Source organism: Vidua macroura, chromosome 10 (genome assembly GCF_024509145.1).
Source record: "Vidua macroura isolate BioBank_ID:100142 chromosome 10, ASM2450914v1, whole genome shotgun sequence".
NCBI classification, from domain to species: Eukaryota; Metazoa; Chordata; class Aves; order Passeriformes; family Viduidae; genus Vidua; species Vidua macroura.
The window spans coordinates 24,429,980-24,454,687 of NC_071580.1; the positions used below are offsets into that span (position 1 = coordinate 24,429,980).

Sequence of the window (24,708 nt, forward strand, 5' to 3'; positions counted from 1 at the left end):
CACCTACCTTATGATTTAAATCAGTTGCAGGCATGGAACTGTGAATGTACAATCTCTGTAACTGCTTACCTGAAATCTCTATTTATGGAAATTTATTTGGCTAAAGATCCAAGTTCTTCTGTTCTTACCCTTTAAATTGTTGCCCTTGGGCCAGCCAAACTTATTTGTTTGAAAAATAAAAATAACTCAAAAATAGCATTACATTGGGATTTTTCATCCCTGATCAAAACTGTTGAGGAAGATCAGGAGTAAGGTTTTGGAGTTCCTGGTGGATGAGCTGGTATTTTAATCAAGGAGCAAAGTGCATTGTGTCAGATAAGAAACTTTAACATGTACTGGTTAGAGTTGACTTGTTACTCACTACGCAGGCACTGCAGGGACATAGAAATTCAACTTTCAGGGTAATACCCCTTCTTTGGAATGACAGTGTAGGCTCTGCTCTGCCAGCTTCAGCTGTCTTTTTTTGTGTCTAGCAGAAGAAGCACTGTCAGCATTTTTAATGGACGATTTCCTGTTCTCTTCTGTCTAGATTAGAGTTGTAGAGGTATACTTCATGTAGTTCACTTGTAAGTAGGTTTTATTATTGTTTACATGTAGGTGTATGTGTTTAGTAACAGAGGCTTCAGTACGCTCATTTTTATTCCAGTAGTACTTTTCTATTTTGTACACAGAAGAGAATATATATATACATATATGTGTGTGTGTGTGTAAAAGTAAATTCGTGTAAATATATAGAAGAATAAATGTATTTAGATTCAAGAGCCAGAAATTTTCAGGGAAGGAAACTTCCTCTTGTAAGACATATTTTATGCTTTTGAGAAAGATACACATCAGGTGTTAGTTTTAATGTTTTCAAGTGCTGTATGTATCCCTGCTAGGTGTCAAATTTTATTTCCCATAAAATGTGTGAGGGTGAGACTGTATTTCAGTATTGTTACAGATCTGAGAATGTCAGGACATGCCAGGTGTGTTGACAGGAACAGGCTGCTGTCTGTAGCCTCGCCTGCTTCGTGTTTGTGGGTCCTGCACTAAGGTGCAGACTTTGGGGTCTGCTTTGCATTTGCAAATTCATTATGGAGTGAATCTGGGTAAAAGCATGTGCCTGGGCAGTCATAGCAGGGCCCTGAGACACGGGGAGCTGTGTGTCAAACATGTCGTGTGAGAAGGCATTTGGCTTGACAGCATTAATTGGAATAATTGATCCTTGTATGTCCTGCCCATATGGGGCATGTGTGCAGTATGTGGCTTTGGATATAATTAACGTACTCTTTATGTTCCTGAAGCATAAGATGATGATTTTAATATGAGTTCTTTGATTGTGTATCTTGTATTTTAAAAGAAATGGAAATACAAGAATTGAAGTTTGTTGTGGCAAGCTCTAGTTCACCTGTCAAGGATCATTTATTCCATGCATTTTATACCTTTGCTATTCTCTCTTGATCTTTGTGTGTGTTGTTACACAGAGCTCAAGTGTCTATTTTTGATGTACTTTCTTTCTCCTCCTTTTCCAGGTAAAGCAGGAGCCACAGAAGGAAGACCTTGTGGTTTGCAATCATGCCATTCCCCTTTGGCAAGTCGCACAAGTCTCCTGCAGACATAGTGAAAAACCTGAAGGAGAGCATGGCAGTTCTAGAAAAACAAGACATCTCTGACAAAAAGGCAGAAAAGGTACAGTTGTGATGTTCCAGTTGCTAAACTGTATTTGAAAGTGGGGGAAAGGGGGCATTTACAGCTGTTGAAACTGAAACAGTTAGGAATTATTTTGGTGGTTTATACTCTGGTAAAGGGTAATTTATGTACCTTTGAACAGGTGTGTGTCCTGTTGGTTGGTTGGCTTACGCCACTGGCAGCTGATAATGATATTTAAGACGATTTGGCACTGTAGGACATTGCATTGTTTTAATAAGCAGCTCGCAGCCGTACAGTGTTCTGGTGCTTGTGACCACCACAGCGCCTTCACTACTGCACAAGTAGTTCTGTCTCTGCTTGTCCATGCAAATCTTTACAGAGCAGAGTGTCTATTACTGAAGCTGAAGAACTTTGTGATTTAATGGATAGAGAATATGTATTGGCTTTCCTGCCTCTTCTTCAGCCCGCAGTAAGATGTGAGAATTTCCTGTGCTAGCGCAGTTTCCTTTACGTGGATTTCTTACTTCAGGCTGTGTACCTGTCCCAGTCATTTACTTCTCAACTGGCGCTCTGGATTTTACAGCTTGACAGGAACTGACCTCAAAGTTCAGCCTGCATGCAGCTGCATCCCACCGAGTGAATTGTGTGGCAGAGGTTTAGAGGAGCACCCTCCTTGGAGCTTCTCCCAGCATTATTGAACTATTACACACCATTCTTGGCATCCACAGAGTCCCATGTCGGATTTAGTCACAATCTTTTCATGCTCACCTATGTTTTTAAGCAGAGTGTGGCCAACTCTTCTACATTCAGTTTCACCTAGATTTGGCGCTACTACTTCTAAGGGTCTTAATTAAATTGCCGTCTTAGTTCTGATATTCTATAGTAATTAGCATCTTCTACCCGTTTGCCACGTACCGTTTGTGGTACGTTCCAGGTGTCTTTCAGTGTACCACAGTAGTTTCCTCTGATGCTTTTCCTCTCCTACTGGAGAGAAAAATGTTACATTCTGTTCTGCAGGCTTGTGTGAAGGCTGGAAGGATTTTTATTTGCCGCTGCTTTTCTTCTATCTCTAAAAGAGCCTTCTGTCAGAGAGGAGGGGTAGGTGCGTTCTGAAGAGTCTCTGATGAGGCACTGCCTCCTTTATCTTGGCCTCATTATTAGTTCCTGGAAATGTGGCCTGGTCTTAAAATCTGTGCTCTTTTGTGTCCTCTTTTTGCTGCGATCCCTAATGGGGAACAGACCAGCTCATCCCATGGTGTGAAGCTGTGTCCTGTAGCACATGCCTGTGTTCCTGATGCTGTAGCTGAAGGTTGGTATTACCATTTCTTCTTGCTGGCCTTTAGTCCCACACCTCCATCTTTTTGAAACACCTCATTTCTGTGAGGCTGTTGCTTTGACAAGAAGTAATATGCTAAGCCTGTGTCCTAGAGCAGGTAACACATTGTGCTTGCAGGAGTACAAAGGCAGCCCACATTCACTAGGGTAAGTGTGAGAAAGGATAAATCTTGACATCCAGGGGAATGAGCCTGGGTATGGTACTGCTGTTCCCCATCATCCTTGCTATTCACAAAGGAGCTGATGAATCCCAACACTCGCACCACCAGTGTCCACATCTCATAAGAGATTCATCAGGAAATAGTTGTTTCCTTGGCAAGCCAAGACTCCAGGAAGGTGACTCTGGTTGTGACTGTTTAGCTCATGTAGTTTGCTGGTTTGATGGAGAAAGTTCTTCAGTATCTTACGGACCAGTCATCAGATCTTTGAGGCACAGCTCTGTAAGCAGACATCCTGAATTTGTGCCCTCTTCCTGTCCAGTCTGTAGAAATGACTGGAGTGAATTTGGAGTTAAAAGACAGAGGTCATAGCAGTAGCCTTTATTAGAAGTGAACAAACATTTCTTCATGCCCATATCTCAGCATTTAGGCATCTTTTTCTCTTTCATTATCCCTTTTATTATGATGATCCTTTTTACTATGTAACTTTTTGGCCTCCTCTGGAGAAGATTTCTGTGGTGGTGGCAGGGTGGATTCTGTGGCTAAATAGAAAAACACACTCTACATGAAGCATAAAAATTGCTGCCTGGTACTAGAAGGGGAGAAGGATGCAAAAGTTGTTCTTGTTTTATGACTTCACTTTATTGGTGATTGGACATGTTACAGTGTGTCTCAGTAATTTTATCACTGTTGCTGTTTGATCCAGGGGTATGCTTTTGCAGCCTGTCACATATCAATGGTGTCATTTCAGTGCTGGGTCAGCATTCTAAACACTCAGGAGTGGTTATAAAAGTATCCATTTGGGATAAGGGACTACCTACTTTTCTTACACACTTTTCATTTCTTATAATACTCAGTTTGCTACTGTGTGGAGAATGTTCTTTGACAATTTTTTTGCACAATTGGAAATACAGATTTATAAGAAAATTAGACAAATCATTTTCCCTGGAACTTATAAGTGTAATTATGTTTGAGCAGAATTCTTCTTTTTTTTTTTTTCAGTGCTTAGGCTGAAATTTAAAACTGTTAATGTTTTGTGAGAGGAAACAAAAAATCAAATGAGGTAATGAAGATGTTTAAATCTTGGACAGTGTGGGTTCCTGTTCATTCTTTATAATCAAAATGGAAGATAGTTTTCAAAGTAAAAGATATAAAACAATAGTAATGTCTTGTTCAATTATGAAACATTTTGCCCTGTAATACTGGAAAATTTGTTTTATAACCAAAAATCTGAAATTCAAGTGTATCCTAGTTACATGTTAATCTAGCTTTTGAGCTCAGTGAAGACTGGAGAAAAATTAACCAGGTAGTTCTCCAGGTCATTTGAAATGTCCTTTAAGCGTGTGGTGCTCGTCGGGGAGCTCGGCTGGGGGAGCTGGGCTGTGGCTCACTTCTCCCATCTCCCTCTGTGCCACAGCTCTGGTGCATCCTGGCTGCAGTGTGTGCTTAGCACAGAGGTCATGGCTTGCTGTCTGTCAGTATTTGGGAAGGGAAATGAGATGCCAGGTGCTTTATAACTGAAATGTGTTCATCATTTATGCTGTTTGTTCTCCATTGCTTGTGCTCTCTCAGAAAGGGGGGCTAAAGGGAAAGCAAAGGAAACCTCCTTTCCTGTAAGCAGGACCTACCCTTGATCTACTCCTTTAGTTAGTCTTTATTCACATCTCTTCCTCCTTTTGGGCTGATCCCAGCATTCTTCTCATACTTGGTGTGAGCAGTTCACTTGGTGTGTGGCACACATTTACTGTCGTGCAGGTAAATATTTACTCGTGCAGTCAAGTTGTTCTTCACTACCCTCTGACCTTGGCGTGACCTGGTCCCAGCAGCTCCCTTTGGGCTGCTGGGTGCTGGCTGGAGCCCTGTTGTTATCCCAGGCAGGCTGGCCCTTGCAGGCGTGGTTGGCCTCTCTCCTTGATGTCACAGCTGTGTGATGGCTGCACCATGAGCTGCTTGGCTCAGCTGTGCCAGGGTGATGCTGTGCCATGTTGCCATAGGTCACATTTCATTCAGGGAGTTAATGCTGTCATTCATAAAGCAGTCAAATCCTAGATTTGTTACGCACATGTGTACAATTAATATGTGGTTGAAAGAAGGCTAAAGGTTAAGTAATGTGCCTGGCCTCCAGTGTGGGGCTGTTACTCAAGGGGTAAAGATGAGCCTTCTTTAGGAAGTGGCAGGTGAGACGACGTGCTTCTCTTCTAATTGAATGTAGCTCTTCTGTGCTGTCTCCATGCTAAATGTTTACTGGAAAATCATGCAATCATTTTTGGCCTTTAAATGTGCTACTGCACCGATGAAGTTACTAATACATTTATGGAGTTGCATATTTTTGTAAGCATTTTGAAATCCAGCCAATTTAAATAGTTATTAAAATGATGGTTTTTAGTTGTGATAGATACTGCTCTAGATTATTAAAATTATTCACCCAGTACAGGTTCAAAGCTATATCTGGTTTATCTTTTTGATGGATGTTTTCATTAATAGTGCAGTTTCTGTAACTGCATTATCCATGTGTAGAGAGCCCCCAGCCACTGGGGTTCCTTAGGCCTGGAGTCTGCCAAGCTCACTGGAAATATTTCAGGACTGGCCATGTGTTCTTTATCTTTTTCTGCTGTTCATAAACCCCAAATAATCCAGCTGTACGACTCTAGATAGCATATTTGGGGTTTGCACTGCTTACCATTTAAGGAAATACTAAATTTTAGGGTATCTCACTGATCTTTCCAGAGACTGGAATAAATCATAGCTTTAAAGACGTGCAGCTATTCTGGTATAACAGTCATATATGTGACTTCATGGTGTCTGCTTTTATTTTTAAATAGTACCTTCCTGTCCTTCATAAACATAGAGAAGTACTTTCTCTATTTTCCTTGCTTTACATTTAACTTTTATAGTGTGGCTTGTCCTCAGATGGTATTGATTTCCTGGCACCATTAAATTTCAAATATGACTTGCCATGAAATTTTCCTGTAAAATTCAGGTTGCTTCTTCCCAGTGTTGAGAGCATATAAATACAGATGTTAATACTTAAAAAATACAAATTTTAGCATGTAAAATATATACTGTTTTATATATACGTATATAAAATATATACTTATACTCTCTATAAAATATACAGAGAATATAGGTATTCCGTATATGTAAAGTACACCCTGGTCATATATTTTACTGGGATATATTTTATATATTTGTACGTATGGTGTCTGATTGTTAGTTCCACTTTTGATCGTGGGGTTTTGGATGAACCTCATTGTGTATTTTGATCTTTCTCTCTAGAGATTTTTTTCCCCTCTTAAAAGACAGCAATGCATTAGGCAATTTAGATCTCAGTGTCTTAGAAAATCTTGTAAGTAATGCTAGTCAACCTTCTCTTATCTTTCTTGATTCTATTTGTTTTTAGTGGTTTTTTACTTGGTTCTTCACACCGATATCTAATGTAGCATTATATTTTTCAGTGTAACTATCTAAATTCCATTCTGCATCTGAAATGGCAAAAATAGGTCTGCACATCCTGTGTTTGGAATACGTCTGAGAGTTCATGGAATATACAAGAGTAAGGAAGTTCTAGGAGTTTGTCAGGGTTTATTTCTAGTCCTTTTGATGTTGAATTTTAGAGTAGAAGTAGTATAAGGATGTTACATTTTATGGCAGTGTAGTGCATTGATAGGCATTGGTTACTGATACAATACTTCAGAAAAGCTCATACCTCAGTTTCCAGAAGATAGCCAGAAATGTTAGCTGGAGTGACGCTAGGCAGGTGCTTTGGTGCGTGGTGGTCAGACACTGCTGCAGGTTGCCTGGAGAGGTGATGGAGTGCCCATCCACAGAGCTGTTGGGAGCATGGCTGGCCATCAGCCTGGTCAGCTTGGCAGGGCTCAGGTGGCCCTGCCTTGAGCATCCTGGTGGCCTCCTGAGGTACCTTCCAGCCTCAGCTGTGCTGCTTCTTAGGGATGTGGTTTAGTGGCAGCCTTGAGCTTAAGGGACTTTCCCAGCCTCAGTGATTCAATAGTTTTGTGTCTCTAGCTACGGCTTCGTGCCATGCCAACTTCCAGTGAAGCACATGCAGGTGGTCTTGGCAGTTGTGAAGAGCACTGAAGTCCTCCTGTCTCTTACTGAAGTTCCCAAACTGTATGTTCATGTTGGGCTAGAAGACTTTTGTTTTTTTAAAGCCCTAAGTGTTTGGAAACACTGCAGGCTGGTGGTGTTTTCTGCCTGGTTTGCAAGCATTTCCATTGCTGGTGTCTGTCTTGGGCTGGTGGTGAGGGAGAGCCCTCAAGTGTGGTTATTGAAGTTGGGGCTGGGAGGCTTGTCCTCTTCCCTGGGCTTTTGGTAGGACAGATTCTCCACTCACCTTAATTACAGGCATGCCCTCGATACTGCCATTGTTTTAGCTGAAATAGGCAGTTACTTGAGCTGCCTTTCTTCCTCTTTCGTCTTGCTTTCTACATTAGTGTGCAGGGACAGACTCTTCATATTTCCATGTCTGACAGATGTTCCTGTTCTTCTACAAAAGGGCTGTTTCCTCTGAATTTCAGAGAGCAATTGTGTGGTGTAATTTTGCTCCAGCACGGTGAGCTGCTGTTCCCATTTCACGTCTTCAGGAGCTGGCATGAATTGAAGTTGTCTTACTGAACACCTGCTTCTTGCTGTCTTACCAACAGTGCACAGAAAATCCTTTGGGATTTCGATTGAGGAGGAGACAACTGGGACTAGGAACTGGAGTAACAGGAAGAGGGAGGCAGCAGGGAGTGGAAAGTTGTGGAGGAGCTAAAAATGATACGGAGCCTCCTTAAAGGTCATGGAATCCTTGCTTGCATACCTAGCAAAGCTGGAATGGCTTTAGCTTGAATAGTGCATGGGTCATGCTGATCCTAAGCCTCTCTGGATAAAAAGAGAAATCTTTTTACACACCCCTTATAAGACTGGCAATATCCAGAAAGTGGTAATTTTTTCACTTTATTAATTTTCCGTGAGCTATCAATCATAAATACTTTACATTGAAGTATATGCATACTTTGTTGGCAGGTTCATCTAATTACTAAAAATCAGTGCACTTACAAACCATTCAGACTTTTTAGGCATGTGAAGAACCATTATAATTAAACCAGCTATTTATAATGATAATTTTCAGCATTTTGCCCCCAAGCTCAGTAAACATATATATTGAAAGGAGTAGTTCTTTTTTTGGTCCAATACAACTATGTTTTAAGATTCAGAAGTGGGTGTTTAGAAGTATTCTTGTTGATTTATATTTTTTTTTAGTTTTACTTGTGAGATAACTGTGTTTCCACTGCTAAAGGCTGCTCCAGCTCATCATGGCAACTTCGGAATGCCTCACAAGTGACAAGTCAGACCTGTTTGGCTTCTGTAAAGTGGGCTTCAAGCAGGGAAGGATTTTAGACCTTTAATTGTGTTCTTTTGAGTGCATCTGTTTCTGGGTCTGTTGGCCAGGTTGTTATTGTGTGCTGAGATAACCTGAAGGTTAAAGTTGGTTCTCCTTGAGGTTTTGTTTGTTGGAAAGACTTCACCCACAGTAACTGGAATGGGAGCCTAGTATTTGGCAGAACCTGATGTGTGCAAAATCTACAGGAGGGATACGTTTGGTGTCTCTGAGCAGTTCCCTAGGCATGAGGCTCCATGTCATGTTTTCCAATCTGATCCTGCACAACTGTTTTACAGAATGGAAATTCTGTCATGTTCTTTTCATTCTATTGCTGTCCTTTAGGGGATTTTTGAATGAGAAGTTAAAAGGCAGTAAAAAGGAAGAGATTTTTACCTTTGATAACTAAACTGTATGTCTTGCCTCTGCTTTTTATTGTTTGGGTTTTTTTAAAAAATGCCAGTCTCATAACAGTCCTATTTGCAGAAAGAATATCTATTGTTTTTTTACCGGATTGTCATTTCCTGATTATTCCTCCCCGCAATGGAAGTTTGCAGATGTTAAGAATAAAGGAGTGTGCAGTTAGAAAGACAAATGGCATTGTTCTCTAACTGTATTGTTTTCCCATTTTCTTTAGGCGACAGAGGAGGTCTCAAAAAACCTTGTTGCCATGAAAGAAATCTTGTATGGCACAAATGAAAAGGAGCCCCAAACAGAAGCTGTGGCACAGCTTGCTCAGGAGCTATACAACAGTGGTCTTCTTAGTACCCTAGTAGCTGACTTGCAGCTCATTGATTTTGAGGTAAGAAAGGAGGTTTGACATTTCTTATATTCTTTTTGTTAAACACATCTGAATTCCTACCATTTTAATTGGTTAAAATGTTTCAGTCTTCAGTTTTTATTTTGTGCTTATGACACATCCATTAGAGAGACACTTCCAAACTGCACAGAAGATTGAGCAACTATAAAATATGAAATCTGTGAATTTAAGCATATAAACAACACAAATTTTAAGCAGATAATCTGCAGATAAACCTCCAATCTGGTGGTACAGTTCTGTTAAAATTATGGAATAATTCTGAATTGTTGTGTACACAGAAGCGTTAATCTCTTAGTAGTAATCCTGTAGTGAGCACAAACCTTCATACTTACAAGGTGTATCTCTATGTTCATCTTGCTACATCAAATTACTAGGAAGAGTAATAGAATTATTGTAGCATTTATGAATAAATTAAAATATATAATTTAAAGCTGTTAATTTTATTAATAGTCCAGTATTTCTCTCTTTTAAAAACAAGTGATGCAACCTTTTTGCTTTTCCTCGTCTTTTTTCTGTTTATTAAAAAAACAAACCCAAGTTTTTATTGATCAATTTAAAATAGCAATACTTACTTATATTTAAAGGCTCTCCACAAGCCTCTGTGGCATTTGTCACCATGTCACATGGAATAACTTAGCACCATGGAGAAAAATCCTATTTAGGTATGAGATGTTGCAGTACAATTGGATTTTTCTCTTCTCCCTGAGGTCTCGCAAGAAGCGTGTGGTTGTCTAGGAAGGGAGCCAAATCCATGCATCTCACTCCACAGCCTCAACCATAAAGATCATCCCACTTAAGATTGCTTAAAAATGGGATTGTTCATAAACAAGTCGCTCACAATACAAACACAACAGTTTAAAGTCCTATTGTCATTTGACATTCCAAAAACAATGGCTTTCTTCCCTGCTCTTTTTTCTCTCCCCTCCACCCCACCCATAACTCCCTCTGATTTGTGTTTAATTGTAATACAGTGGTATTTTTTCCCTACCCACACAAGTGTTTATACCATACATAAAACATTCAGGCTGTTAAATAAGCACGGAAACCTGGGAAAGCTGAGAGGGAATGCTGAACTGGGATGGCCTTTAATTGCTGAAGAAAGGAAATCATGAAATGTCATCTGGATTCTGCTGACCTCTAGATTGGTATCAGCCTGGTGTTTACTCAGCCCAGTTATTAGCAGAGGAAACCTTCATTATCTCCCGGTAATGAAGAATGATAACGATTTGCACAGGCTTGCTCTCATTAAGGAGAACTGTGCTTTTTATTAAGGGGACATGGAAAGATTGTGAGTTGTTTCCTGCCTGTGGCTCTTCTGCTGCTTTGTTTCAGGAGTCTGTGATGGTTCCCCTTGGAGGGAGAACGAGTCATTCACTGCTTTCTAGGCTGGACCATGTCTGCTTTTTATGGCGGCAGCTGGCAGACTGTCCAGCTATTCTAGGTGTTACCTAGAAGTAATGTCAACACACCTGTGCTCCAGCTTCCCAGCTGTTACAAAGCCAGTCAGATGTTGTCTTTGATATCCCAAATATCTGTGTGGGTTTACTGCATTTGAAGCAATTTTCTCATTGCTGATGGAAATACATATTTGATTTTCTGGTGGTTTTTAAACTTGAAGAGTGGGTCTGGAATTTTTTCTTTCTGGTTTCCCATCACAGCTGCAGGTTATTCAGTGACAAACTAAACTTTTTTTCCCTTTCAGTCTCACTTCTGAAGATGGTTTCTATGTAGAGCAGGAATAGACAGCTTATTAATAGACAGGGACGGTTCATTGTGACACTTTAACTGTCTCAAATGTACTTGAATCTGAATTGCTATGGTGAAGACAACCCATAGAACAGTAAGAAGTAAAAACTAGAAAAATAACAAATTTGATGTTTAAATGAAGAAAACTGTAGTTGTCCAGCTCTTGCCTTGTGCCCAGGCCTGTTTAAAGTGTTGCCCTTCCCTGGAAGCTTGCTTTCCAGTCCATCTCCTTACCAGTCTTAACACTTACCAGTTATCTCCTTGCTGGTTTGCAGTGATGGAGATGGTATCCCTGGTGAAACTGGGTTTCTTGTTCTGTTATTTTGGGATTTTTAAAGTGAAGGATAAAAAAAACCCCTCCCAAACCAAAACTGCCTTTTGCCCAGGGGAGCTGAATCCTTCCGCTGAGAAGACAATACAAGCACAGTGTCTCTCTCACCTCTGCCCATCGTGCCTGTTGGCACAGGGTCGAGGCCTGTTGGGCTATGAGGTCACTTGGCCAGGCACAAAAAAGGGACAAAACCTGGCTGTGGGGTTGCTGTGTGCCACGGGCAGCTCAGGGATGGGGTAATAAGGAAATGCTGTTCTTGCTGGGGACTGCGAGGCCAACGCCGCGAGCAGCGCAGCGCTGGTGAATGGGACTTGATGATTATATTATGTGGAGTTTGAGTAAAGCAATTCCTGCAAACACTGCTCTACTCATGTCAGAACAAAGAGTTCTGGTGTTGCTTTGGGCTGGCTTTCAATGGAATTGTAATTGAGAAAACAAGCGTTTACAAACAATCTCTTATATCCTGAAAACAACACTCCAGCAAAACTGTCTGTGGTAATTCACAAACATGCCATTTGTAAAACTCCAGTCCTCCTACGTTTTCATAAACATTTCATTTTTTCTCGTGCAGTCCTTTTTACATTGATTAGAAAACTGAAGGAATTTTAAATAATTGATGATGTTTTAAAAATTCTTGCTAGTTAAATAAGCCCTGTATTTTGCTGGAAAGCTTCCTGGTGTTAGTCAGGAGATTTGCAGCACAGCTAGAGCTTGGCAAGAAACATTATATACATCTAAGTTTGGTGTAGAACATTCAGGGAACCTGTAGGTGGAGTTGCTTTACAGGCCTTTATTAGCAGGTCCAAGCTTAGTACAAGCTGACCTGGTCTTTTTGTGGAATAAATTTGATAACACATAATCCTGAAGGTGTCTTTGTGCAGTCCAGAATGGACAGTTAATTGCAGAAATCTGGCTTTTAAATGGTGAATGACAGTGGAAGTTGTGTATGTTTATAATCACCTTTTTGTTAGATGTCTGCCAGTTTGTCATCTTCAGCTGTGGTCCAACAGAAGAAGTAAACAGGAGATGTGTTTTTATTCAACAAGAACATTTCCAGTTCCTTTTACACTGTCTGGTGCTATGCTTGTGAAATTTTTTTTGGTGTGTAATTTGTGCTGAATTCCAGCATCCTGATCTTATTTATACTTCTGTTGTACACTGAAAAATGTGACACTTACATTTTAGGTTAGTGGATGATTTCTGTGTGTATTATTATTCATTTATTCTACTTTCATAAGTTGCAGTTCTAAGTTGGATGTTAACACTGCAGTTGGAAATGCTCTGCACACTCTTAATGGTGGCATTGTGTGTCCCTAGACAAGGGGAGAGGATAATGGAATGTTGAAGAAATACATTTTCCAGGCAAGAGCACAGTTAAAAACTGTTATGCTGTTAGCAAAATCAAATATCAAATTAGCCCAGGAGATTGATGCTACATAGAAATACCTGATGGAACATAACTGGCTTTACTTCTGTAATGTAAATTCTCCGTGATCTGCCTGCAATGTGGTGTCATGTTTTGAGTGCTTTGGCATATTTGAAATGGACATAAAGAAAGAGAATCTGTTCAAGATCAGAGTATGGAAGCTGCCTGAACTGCAGAACCCCCCCAGTATGGCTGCACGAGGAGATGATAATGTTTAATTGCTAACTTGCCTGTGGACTTCCATATTTTGTGTTTAACTGCTGATGTTTTTGACAGGGCAAGAAAGATGTTGCGCAAATTTTCAACAACATTCTCAGAAGACAAATTGGTACAAGAACTCCCACAGTTGAATACATCTGCACTCAACAGAATATCTTATTCATGCTATTAAAAGGGTATGTGCACTGTGAAGCATAAATATGCTTTTACATGAAGTAGGGGCTTTTTAAATGCACAGAGAAGCAGTGAGTTCTGACATGTTTGTTCTTCCTTTGCAATATGCTTAATTTTATTTTCTTTTTCCTTGGTTTTGGGATCTGTAATTCCCCTAAGTTAAGGAAAACTTAAGAAATAGAACCCCAACCATCTACTTTTGCATGAACTGAAAATTGAGAACTGTTAGTACTTCGAAATACTCTTACTGGGCTAGTAAGATGTTTTCCTTTCAGTATGCTATTTGAGCCTTTTTAAACTATTCTCTTGTGAACTTACTCATCAACACTTGAAGGCTGTTCTTTTTTTCTTGTAACCACAGTAATTTCCAGTTTGCTGGCCTTAGACTTTATATTCATAATGATTTATATTGCTTTATTGACACACACCAACACAAATCTGACCGAAAAAAGGAATGATTCATGGCATATTGTGTCAGACAACTGTTTCTTTCTCTCTTTCTGTAATATCTGGTGTGCTGGATATTGGAGGGTCCTGCCATACTGAATGCATGTAGAGCTGCAGCTCTCAAACATGAAAGCAGAAAATAATTGCTTGCATTTCTAGTAACATTAATTAAGATAGTTCTGAAAATTGCAATTCCATTGTGTTGTTTTGGGACAGACAAGCTCATCAAACATTAATAAACAATTTTTAAAAATACAGCTATTTATAAATCTGGCTACAGCTTCTGGGTAAGCTTGCTGTAGTTGAGGAGTACTTATTGCACTTACTGGGATAACTCAAGGGTGTATGAAAGGGCCACTCATCTCAGTGGGATATGCCTGTTGTTAGCATTACTTGCCTGTAATGTCATTTAAATGTTAGAGGGACAAAAGAAAATATTACTTGTGGCATAATGCAGAAGAAATTATTGATTCAGTGCATCTTCAAAATAAGTTACAAAAGAAGGCAAAGATACTTGAGGTGCAGAGAAAGAAAACTGCTTTTTCAGCATGTTCTCATTGGTAAGTGGTTGAATGGGTGCTCACTTTTAGTCTGTGTTGTCACACTTCAGAGAGCTTTATCCTCACAGGGGTTATTGAAACTCATATTGGTAAGTCAGGATGTTTGAAATGGGCATTTAGCAATTTACATGTTACATCTGGTATCCAACTGAGACAAATTTATGTGAATTTAAACTGTGGCATGAATTACAAAACGTTCGGTAGATTTCAAATCTCCATGACAGGTTGAATGGGAGAGTATTGCAGGGTTTAATGAAAATGGTTTCAGGTTGTTTTTTGTAGCGTAATATAGTTAATGCTCAGTTTGCACAATCATACGTTTCTCCTGAAATTTTGGGGAATTTCAATTAGCTTCCACTGGTTTAGGAGGGAGGATTCTGGAGGTGTGAGGCAGGAAGGCATGTGAGAGGCTGTGACTGCTCCAGAAGCTGGAACCCCATGATGTGCAGAGCAGCCAGTGATGCTGAAAAATGGTTTAATAGAGGAGGAGGATCTGAATTTATGTCCAGTATTGTTAACCCCTCGTGCTCACATGGAAGGTTTTATGGAAATTGCTGTCATGTTTAAGCGAGCAGCTTTCAAGGCAAATCATTTATTGCTTTTCTAGATGTCTGCAATCCCACCAGTATGGAACAAGAAAAGTGATTTTGAGAGCAAAGAAAGTATTTTTATTTAGTCTTGTTTCCCAGTTTGTAAAAATGCTTTGAATTTGCTATAATTGTAACTGTCAGCTATTTCAGGTGTATTTAGTAGAAATAGTTAAAAATGGAGTTGAATGCAGGAATATGTACCTCTAATTTTAATGGGTTTGTTTACTTGATAATACTGAACACTGTAATTAGCAATGTGGTGCTGCAGTGCTAACTTGTGAAAGTTTATAAATTCATAAAGAATCCTTGTTGGGTTTTGTGAATAGGTACGAATCTCCAGAAATTGCTCTAAATTGTGGGATAATGCTTAGAGAATGCATCCGGCATGAACCGCTAGCTAAAATCATCTTGTGGTCAGAGCAGTTCTACGACTTCTTCAGATACGTGGAAATGTCAACGTTTGACATCGCGTCTGATGCATTCGCCACCTTCAAGGTAACGTCCTCACACCTTGGAGTGGCTACTTTGTGCTTCTCTGCCTTGTCAACCCACTGCTGCGTGTGATGTTCTTGGCAAAACACGCCTTGGGAGAGGGGAAGAAAATAGGTGTGGTGCAGATGGGTAAGCTGGACACCGTTCTTCCTTATTTCTCAGAATGCAGGCCACACCTGTAAATACATACAGTACATGTGCTCCCCCAAATCTTGTTCTGGAGAGTAAGCTGTATCATGCATTACCTGAATGCAGGTGTACTCCCATGCCAGGAGCCTTAAATCTGTGTCTTCAGCTCCTCCTGTGCTCCTCCTGAGGATATCTGATGCTGTTGCTTTGTCTGGGGAAATTTTCTGTGGCCCGATTTTTGTGTCCCTAAAACTATCAGTTATGGGGACAATTAGCATAATAGTAATCAATATTAAATGGTCTTAACCTCAGTTGTGTGCAGAGTATAGCCTTGATCCATAAATAGCACTCTTCAGTGATAATTTCACAGGCTGTTTCTCTGTGAATTAAAATAACTCATCACAGATCTTTCCTAAGTGATGCCAAGAATCCCGAGCAGCGTCCAGGTAATTACATTCATGTTCTAAAATAGTGTGTTTAATGAAATAGGAGAATTTTGGATTGAATGTCTTTGTATTGTTGAAGTATTTCTAGTGACAGAACTGGGTTTGTGCTTTCTTACAGGATTTGCTTACAAGACACAAGTTGTTAAGTGCAGAATTTTTGGAACAACATTACGATAGGGTGAGCAGACACCTTTTCATATTCAGAGCTCTCTGGTGCTGTGTATCTTATTTCAAAAAAATGGTTTTATTCCTTGTTTAGCTCTGGTTTTGGAGATTTCCACACAATATTCAATCAACTGAACTTAGGGTTCGGTTTCTCCCCCTAAAGCCAAAACAAATAATGTTAGAGAGTTTCATTTATCCTGACATTTTCAGCTACATGACTTCAATCCTTTTGCCTTTCAACAGATTATTCAGAACCAGTTCCACAAAGATATTTAAGTGTTTAAATCCTATTCTGATTAAAACTCCCAGACTTCACAAGCAATTAAAAAAAAAAAAAAAAACCAAACAAAACCAACAAACAAACTTGGAATCACATTGATTTTTAAAGGTTTGTCTCCAGGCATGTTCACTAAATCACAAATATCTTCTCTCAGTGACTCAGCTTTAAACAGGAGACAAAAATTATTATTCCCTTTTTGACTACTTGCTTTAGCCCTGAAATATCTACTGGATAATGCTTGAGGCACTGTTTGGGAACCAGGTAAGAGGCTCTGAGAAATTAGATGTGCAGAGTTGATACTTAGCTGACCTCCTCATCTACTTGAAAGCAAAGTTCTTCTTGCTGTGAAATCATATCTGAAACTTTAAGAGATTTTGATAAATGTATTTCTAAAAAAAGTCACAGTGAAATTGTATTTAACAGCGTTACAGCTATGAAACAGACTACTCATGAATAGTAAAACTTGACAATATTAAAAAAACCTAAAGAGTGTGCAAGGTAAATGTTTATTTTAGTCCTGCCTGACTCTGATGCCCTCACGTTTTGACACTCTGAATGGCAACTCCAGTTGGTCACTTGGGCGTTTGTAAAAAGCCCTGCACAAATTGAAAAATCGGTTTCCTCTGGTGAGTGCAAGACATCAGTCTTACACTGAATGTGGTCCTGTGGGAGCCAGGTTTCTCCTCCAGAGGGAGCCCATGCTGTGCTTTCCAGGATAGCCCTGGGAACTGGGAATTGGGAGCTGTCACCTCAAATATCCCCTCGTCCCAACCCCCTGCCATGGGCACTGCCTGTGAGCAGATTGCTCACAGCTCCATCCAGCCTGACGGGGACACTTCAGGGATGGGGCAGCCACAGCTGCTCTGGGCAGCCTATTTCTCTAAGAAATAACGAGGAAACTCCTTCCACTGCCCTGTAATCTAAACATTAAAGTCTCTTGAAAGAGCAAATGCATATTTTTTAAAGCATATTCAATGTTTAACTTTGTGTATGCTTTAAAAGCGTAAGTAGTGACAATGCAGTGACTTACAGGACCCTACTGAGATTTCAGATTCTGTTTGGTTCTGTTAGGGATTTGCATCTTCTCCACTTTGTTGCAGTTATTTGGAAGAAGATGCCTATGACACTTGAAAACATCCTAACCCTACTCTTTATTCTGTGTTTAGTTCTTCAGTGAATATGAGAAGTTACTTCATTCAGAAAATTATGTGACAAAGAGACAGTCACTTAAGGTAAGGCAATTTTATTTTCTTCTTAAATGCAAAGAGATTCCCTTTATTTTCAAGGTGATTTAACTTTATTTGAAATGGCTTCTATAACAGCCTTGAATACTATTTATTTTAATTCTCCATACATTTCAATTCTTGGATCAGCTAATTTTTTTAGTCCAGTTCTCACATATTTTAGTGTCCAGCACAGACCAAAATAATTTCTCTCCTGAAGAAGAAATGGCTCCTCAAATTTCTTTATTTTTGTTGATTTTTTTTTTTTCCTTCAATGAGTCTGGTTACATTTAAGTAATTTAACAAAGATTCACATGATGTGCCTAAAGGAATACTGATCTTACATTCAAGTAGGTAAGAAACAGTGAACATAAATGTAATCCAGAGCTTGCAGCAAAGGTGATCCTTGTGGGCAAAATCCTTTTAAACCCTTTAGATAGCAAAAAACCAGTCAATATTTCATTTTATGTACTAACCTGTTTAATGGATTTTTGGGTCTTTTAAAAGGCATTCTTTCTATGCTGAATAGCTTCTGTATAAGTGAAAAAAATAATGAAGTCATGGGGGGAAAAATGAAAGACTTCTCTTTCCAGTTCATAACAAGGGGGAACAAGTGTGATTTGTCACTTTCTGAGGAAAAGGAGAAACTGTGTCATTGAAATAAGGGGAAAATGCACCTGCACATTGAAATTTAGGGCACTTAGTTCTGTTGCTGCTTTATCTCCTGACCACTGGTGCTGCATTCACAGAGCACCACACCACTTCAGGGGGTCTGAAAGCATTTATGTACAAGTCGATTCTTATGTTAGTAATTCTTTCAGTTTTCATTCTTTTCTGCCTTCAGCTTCTCGGTGAATTGTTACTGGACAGGCACAACTTCACAATTATGACAAAGTACATCAGTAAACCTGAAAATCTCAAACTAATGATGAACCTTCTACGAGACAAGAGTCGTAACATCCAGTTCGAGGCCTTCCATGTGTTCAAGGTATGTTACAAAACCCTACCATGAAACAGAAGGAATCTGGCCAGAAGTTGTTTAATTGAGTAAACTGCTTAGCTGAGCCTAAATGGAGCTTACCTTAATGTCTGCTGAGTGATTAAATAAAGGGAGCACTGATGTTTGCTTGATTGTGATCCATCTTTACAAATAGATATCTTGGTTATCTTTTGACAACCATTTAGAAACCACTTAGGGACTTCCATGTGATCGTCAGATTGTCTCTCAGAAACTTTTGGAATTGAATATGTTAAGATAAGGAGGAATGCATGATTCCATACACAATCATGCAGTTCAAAAGGGGTTTTATCACACTGCATGATCTCTGAAGGACAGCAGTATTTCAGTCAGGTCACCTGAATTGTAATTTGACCATTATAACAGATGGCTTCTGACTTCGCAGCAGACAGGCAGCTGAGAGTTAAAACTTGAGGTCTAAAACTTTCCAGTGAAGTGTGAGATTCCCATCAGATGCTGCACATGATATGAAACCATACATTTGCCATAGAATTTAACCATAAAGTGTCTTCAGTGGTTTCTGCAGAGGCTGTTGTGGCTGGTCACCTCCCACAGACTAGATTTACTTTGGTACTGATGTTCAGCTTATGCCCTGATTGAAAAAAAAAAAAAAAGTAATTTTATTTAAAAACTTGCATTTACCCCTTTTTTTTTTTTGGTGGGATACTGGAATAATTAAAACATAGTTTTAATTTGTCATCATCAGTACTTTGTTAGATTTTTTTTAACTTAACCTTTTGTTTCTCGCTGTTGTGCTCAATGTCTTTTATTTTCTTGCAGGTGTTTGTAGCCAATCCTAACAAGACACAGCCTATATTAGACATCCTTCTAAAGAACCAGACCAAACTCATTGAGTTCCTCAGCAAGTTTCAGAATGACAGGACCGAGGATGAACAATTTAATGATGAGAAGACCTATTTAGTTAAACAGATCAGGGATTTGAAGAGACCAGCGCAGCAAGAAGCTTAAACTCCAATAAACCTTTAAAATATTAAACCCAAATTCAGCATTTGCTGTTAGATATTCAGCATCAGGCACTCTTATCGATTCATGAGGAACATTACTGCTAATCTGCTGTTCAGTGAACGGTTTTTGTTTTTCTCTTTTCATTTTTAGTCCAAGTTGAGAAACATAGCTGCTGCTTTCTTGCACAATGTGGACTTTCTTGATATTTGTGTCATTTCAGAATTCAAAGACACTGCTTGTTTTAGGAGTCCTGAAAAGAAAGATTCTAGGTTCGTGAAAGCAAACATATAGATACTAGTTTGGTCTAGGAGAGAAGGTATTCATGTAGTTAAGTAACAGGTTGCATGCTTGCAAATCTGAATAAATCTGTATGTTTGCACTTAACCTTGTTTGAGATAATGAGCACAATGTGACCTGTGCATACCTGGCACCATAGTATAAGATTATATGCCTTGATTTAAAAAAAAAAAAAAATGTGCAGTGCTTTATTTGTAATCAAAGGGGAAATGTATCTAAGATGTGAGCTTATTGGGATAAACAGTTGTCTTGCGAATAAACTGATATTGAAACTTAGCAACTTTTAAAAGAGTGAAATCTCAAGGTTCATAAGGAAAATGTATATATGCCTTTCACTGCTTTATAGAATTTTTTTGACATGATTTGATTTTCCTGAGACTTGACTTGTAAACTTGGAAATATGTTCTAAGGGTTTTTGTTAATTTTACTTTAAAGGTATTTCAGACAGTAGACCTAGCAGTGACATTTTGCATTTCATTTCAACAATGCTTGCTGTTTCTTTTGTATATAACTCCTAGGCTGCTCATTTCTTTAAAATATGATTTAATTTGTACAGCAGAGGAATGTTATTGTATTAGTCTGTAACTATTACCTAATATTGAGTTTTGCAAAATGAATGCTCATATGTAATTGAATACTTCAGATCACATGGAAATGCTGATTTAACAATCTTAAGTACTGCAGCATTTAAAAGGAAACAAAAACCCAAACCCAAACAAATTCTTTGTATTCACGTATCTAATGGGGTGCCATCAATTAGGGTAGGCTGAAACAGAACTGGAACCCTTTCTACTACATTCTTACTAGATAATATTGGCCTTATTTAATTACATAGCATTGTGCTCACCAGCTCTGCAAATGGCAAGGATTATGCTAAATTAATATTGATTCCTCTGGCTTCTGGGGAGCCTGCAGTGCGTCATTTCTTACAGTAAATAACTCAGTACAATAGTTGTGTGAGTGATTTCATTCCCTCTGACCTCAAGAAGCAATTTCACAGGTCCTAGGATAACAAAATGATCTAATTTTTTCTTGATTTTGTTCTTTAATGCTGCAAACTATCAGTATTTATAAAAACAGAAAACCCAACTGATTTTGCACCATGTTTTTGTTACTGTGACCATACAAAAGGAATCTACTAATTATAGCTAAATGATGTTATTAAAATTGTATCTATCCATCATATAGTAATGCTGAGATCACAACCAAGCAAAAACCCGTGGATTGGGGTCTGAAAGTTCCAGTTCTGCATGACTGAATGATTGCAAATGCTACAGAAAATGTTTCTTGCTTCCTGTCCTCTTTCCATTTGAAATATTTCACAATCAGTGACGTTTGAGCTGATTTGAAAGCCTTCACAAGGGAACTCCCAGAGCTCCAGAAAATTGAGTGTTTTCACTCGGTTGTTTAAAATTGCTCTTAACATTAAAAATTGGTCTTTTAAAGGTTCTTAATGTGTCCTTCGCAAACAGAATCATTTTGCTTACAGGAAAGAAAATTTCCCAGAGATGCCAGGCAGAGCTGGCATGAGGTGGTGTTGTAGCTCAGTACTAACTGTCTGTTATATTTTGGTTTATCATAGCTGAGTGGAGGAAACATTATTTGCCAAGTTACTCACCATAACACGTAAGGCTTCCTCTTTAGAAAGATGTAGATGTGCTAAAGATTCCTATGTGTAAAGAAGTGGAAACATTTGGACTGGGATAGAGGTTTCTCTATATTAGGCCTTGGAATCAATGGCTATGGTGACTTTTTTAATATGTGGAAACATTTGAATGTTGGCTTTTGAAAAGAAGTTGTATTTAAATTAAAGCTCCTTCGATGTGCTGTTCATATTAAAAAACTTGTTCTGGAAGTGGTTTCTTATCTGCTTGAAGGCTTAAGGGTATTACTAAAACATATTTAAATGCAAGCATTTTGTTTTTGGGTTTTTTTCTTTTTTTTTTTTTTCTTTTTTTTTTTTTTTTTAATAATAAGAGATGTATACAATTGTAATTCTATTTCCGTGGTAGCATTTCATTTCTCCTGAGGAAAATGTTTCGTACCCAAAAAAATCTGGCTGGCCCCATAATTTAAATTAAAATAAAATTTTGAAGAAAAACGTGTGTTCTTTACTGTATTACTGGAGAGGATCAGTTTCTTGTGGATATGTAGCAGGTCTCCCTTATTGCCTTAGAGTGGCTCAGCTTTCTTCCTTTTAAATATGAAATCATTTTAAATCATGAAGAACTGTCTCGCAAAAACATTTTTAAAGAATTAAGACAAAGTGCTGTATTAAAGATGCAATCAATTTTAATTCATTGTTGGTAGCCTCCCTTGGCTTGTTGTATTATTATTATTGCTGATTCTATTTCTTTTTGGCAATGGCAAAGAGGAGATGCTATTTCCTGCATTGTGGCTGGAGACAGGACCTGATAGGGTTGGTTGTTAAATTTTTGGCCCTTCACTTCTCTCTGATTTTCAGGAGCCAAGACTGTAATTGGTCACCGGGGTCTCCTCGCTGCTCTGGAGCTGCTGTCACAGGTAATGTGTTTGCCCCAGCTAATGCAGTGTGGCAAACATCAGGAGAGTGTTGTGTTTTAAGCAACATTCAGGAGCTTTTGGTGCAGGTTCTGCAGATGGTTTTGTTCAGTAACATTACTGAACAAAAAGTTGCCCTTCAGGAACATAATTACTTTGCAAACAGAAATATTTGGTCTTTGGTAGCCCCCACTAAAGACTACACCTGTTGGAGCCTCTGTAGAAAATGTTGGCATTTCTCTTCCTCACAGACAGGAAGATCCCAGACTGCAGGGGGAAGGAGTAATTAGTACAGCTAGTCAGACAAATGGCAAATTTTAATTGAGTGGACAAGTCGGGCACTTGATGAGGTGTTTGAAATGGCCCTGGTGGGAGGAAGCACATGCAATGCAAGGAGATGTTGCTCTGACTTATTAAAATTTGCTTTCCCCACAGAGGTGATGAGCAGGACCTGCCCTCTGAGCTGGCACCTCCAGGACCCCGAGCAGGAGCTGTCCTTGGAGCCGTGGGATCACCCTGGGACAAAGCTGCTGTCAGTAAGTCTCCCTCTGTTCATGGCCTGCCAGGTCATTCCCTGCAGGCGACTCCATCAGCTTTCCTTTGGCTTCTTCCCCTTTTCTCCCCTTTGTTTTAGCTGGCTGCTGTGTTGAATTTTTATCCTGTGCTGCTTTTCTTCCCATGGCTGTTCACTGGTGCTGTCTCTCTGGGTGCAGTGCCTTTATTTTCTGCCACCTTTGTGGTTATTTCTCATGATACATCTGTATTCCTTTCTCCAAAGGTTTTGGTCTTTGTCAGGCAGTTTTAAGTGCTGTTTCTTTTAGCTTTCCAGCAAATTGCTATTCAAGGTGATGGTTAGTATCATAATGGGGAAAACATTACCCTGTTCTTTTACATGTTACCTCTTTAAATCAGTGTCTAGCTTATTCTGAGCACACTGAACTTGTGAAGAGTTGTTTCTGGCATATATCATCTATATTTACAAGTCTATCAGGGCAGATCCAGTTTAAATCCCACGTGACTAGAGGCAGGTCAAAACATCCAAAAAATCACAACCTGGAAAAAAGCTGAAAGGAGGGAGCAGTGGTATGCATCAATATATTGCATTCTTTGAAGGACATTGCCTGTTTCATGAGAGAAGAATGATGGAGAGGGACATTACGAGCATAGAGTGACAGGACAAATGGGAATAGCTTTAAACTGAAAGAGGTCAGGTTTGGATTAGATAGTAGAAAGATATTTTTTACTGTAAGGGCGGTGAGGCAGTGGTAGAGGTTGCCCAGAGAGGTTGTGGATGCCCCATCCCTGGATGGAGCCCTGAGCAACCTGGACTAATGGAGTCCCTGTCCATGTGGGGGGCTGCAATGAGATGATCTTCGAAGTCCCTTCCAACCCAGACTGTTCTATGGTCCTGTGTTCTGCTTCCTGTTTTGAAATATCTGTTGATGCCCCTCTGTTTAAAATATGCCACCACAAAACCCCAAGCTATACAGCCAGCTTAGATTTTTGGTGAGTGTATTGCATTCACAACAAAAAATAAAGGCGAGCTCTTTTTTAGAGGGCTCCTGTTGGAGATTCTGATTTGCACAAGTAAGGATATTTTGTTTCCTTGCTCAGAAATGCCCTGGCCAGACCTGACATCCTCACTTTCCATAAAGGAACCTTTAAGGCTAAAGGTTTTCCATTGCAGGAGAGTTTTCCAGCTATGTTGTGGTGGGGCTGTGTAATTCCAGTATGCAGGATTATGTGCACCAAAGGAGGGTGTCGCGTGGCTGGAGGTGACAGCACCTGGGTGACACTGTGCCTAGGTGTTCCTAATGCTGGCAACACTGCAGAATTTGTCAACAGGGCATGTTTGGAATGAAGGAACATAAACGGCGTGCAGTAATATAAATATACAATTTAGATATGTTTTAGTGGATAAGTTTGGAAAACAAACAAGATAAATGACTGCAGTTGTCTGTTCTCCTTGACTAAAATTAAATCACCAGTAGGTGTTTTTCCATTTCTTCCCTAGCAAATTCCTTGTACTGAGCTCTCATGGGGGATCCCATTAAGAGTTCTTCTTTCTTCCTCTTGTGGCAGCCTTTGGGAATGTGCCTCACATCCCACCAAGGAGAAACTCAGGGTAATAAAAATGTGAGTGTTGCTTAACAAGGTTCTACAATTCAAAGATGTGGAACTGAATTTAATATGCTTAGTGTTATTCAGAGACTTGAAGGAAGGATTGGGTTTGCATTTATTTGAGCATAAAATGAGAATAAAAGCTGTATAGGTTTCTTAGATCTGTTTTAAGTTTAAGAATGTTGTATATTGCAACATTAATAAATAAGCCTTTGTAACTATAAGTCAGGGCATCT

General features: G+C 39.3%; 1 protein-coding gene across 2 annotated transcripts in view; it reads left to right on the top strand.

Moving 5' to 3' along the window:
• The window catches only part of CAB39 (calcium binding protein 39), a 41,900-nt gene extending 20,115 nt beyond the window's left edge, over positions 1-21,785 (top strand). For both annotated transcript variants that reach the window (XM_053986462.1, XM_053986463.1), the window contains exons 2-9: positions 1,512-1,668; positions 9,140-9,304; positions 13,102-13,220; positions 15,142-15,310; positions 16,001-16,060; positions 17,494-17,559; positions 18,395-18,538; positions 19,349-21,785. In XM_053986462.1, the coding sequence (XP_053842437.1) occupies positions 1,555-1,668; positions 9,140-9,304; positions 13,102-13,220; positions 15,142-15,310; positions 16,001-16,060; positions 17,494-17,559; positions 18,395-18,538; positions 19,349-19,537 (1,026 nt within the window). In that variant the 5' untranslated portion in view covers positions 1,512-1,554 and the 3' untranslated portion in view covers positions 19,538-21,785. The remainder of the gene's footprint in view (positions 1-1,511; positions 1,669-9,139; positions 9,305-13,101; positions 13,221-15,141; positions 15,311-16,000; positions 16,061-17,493; positions 17,560-18,394; positions 18,539-19,348) is intronic.
• Positions 21,786-24,708: the final 2,923 nt, after the last annotated feature.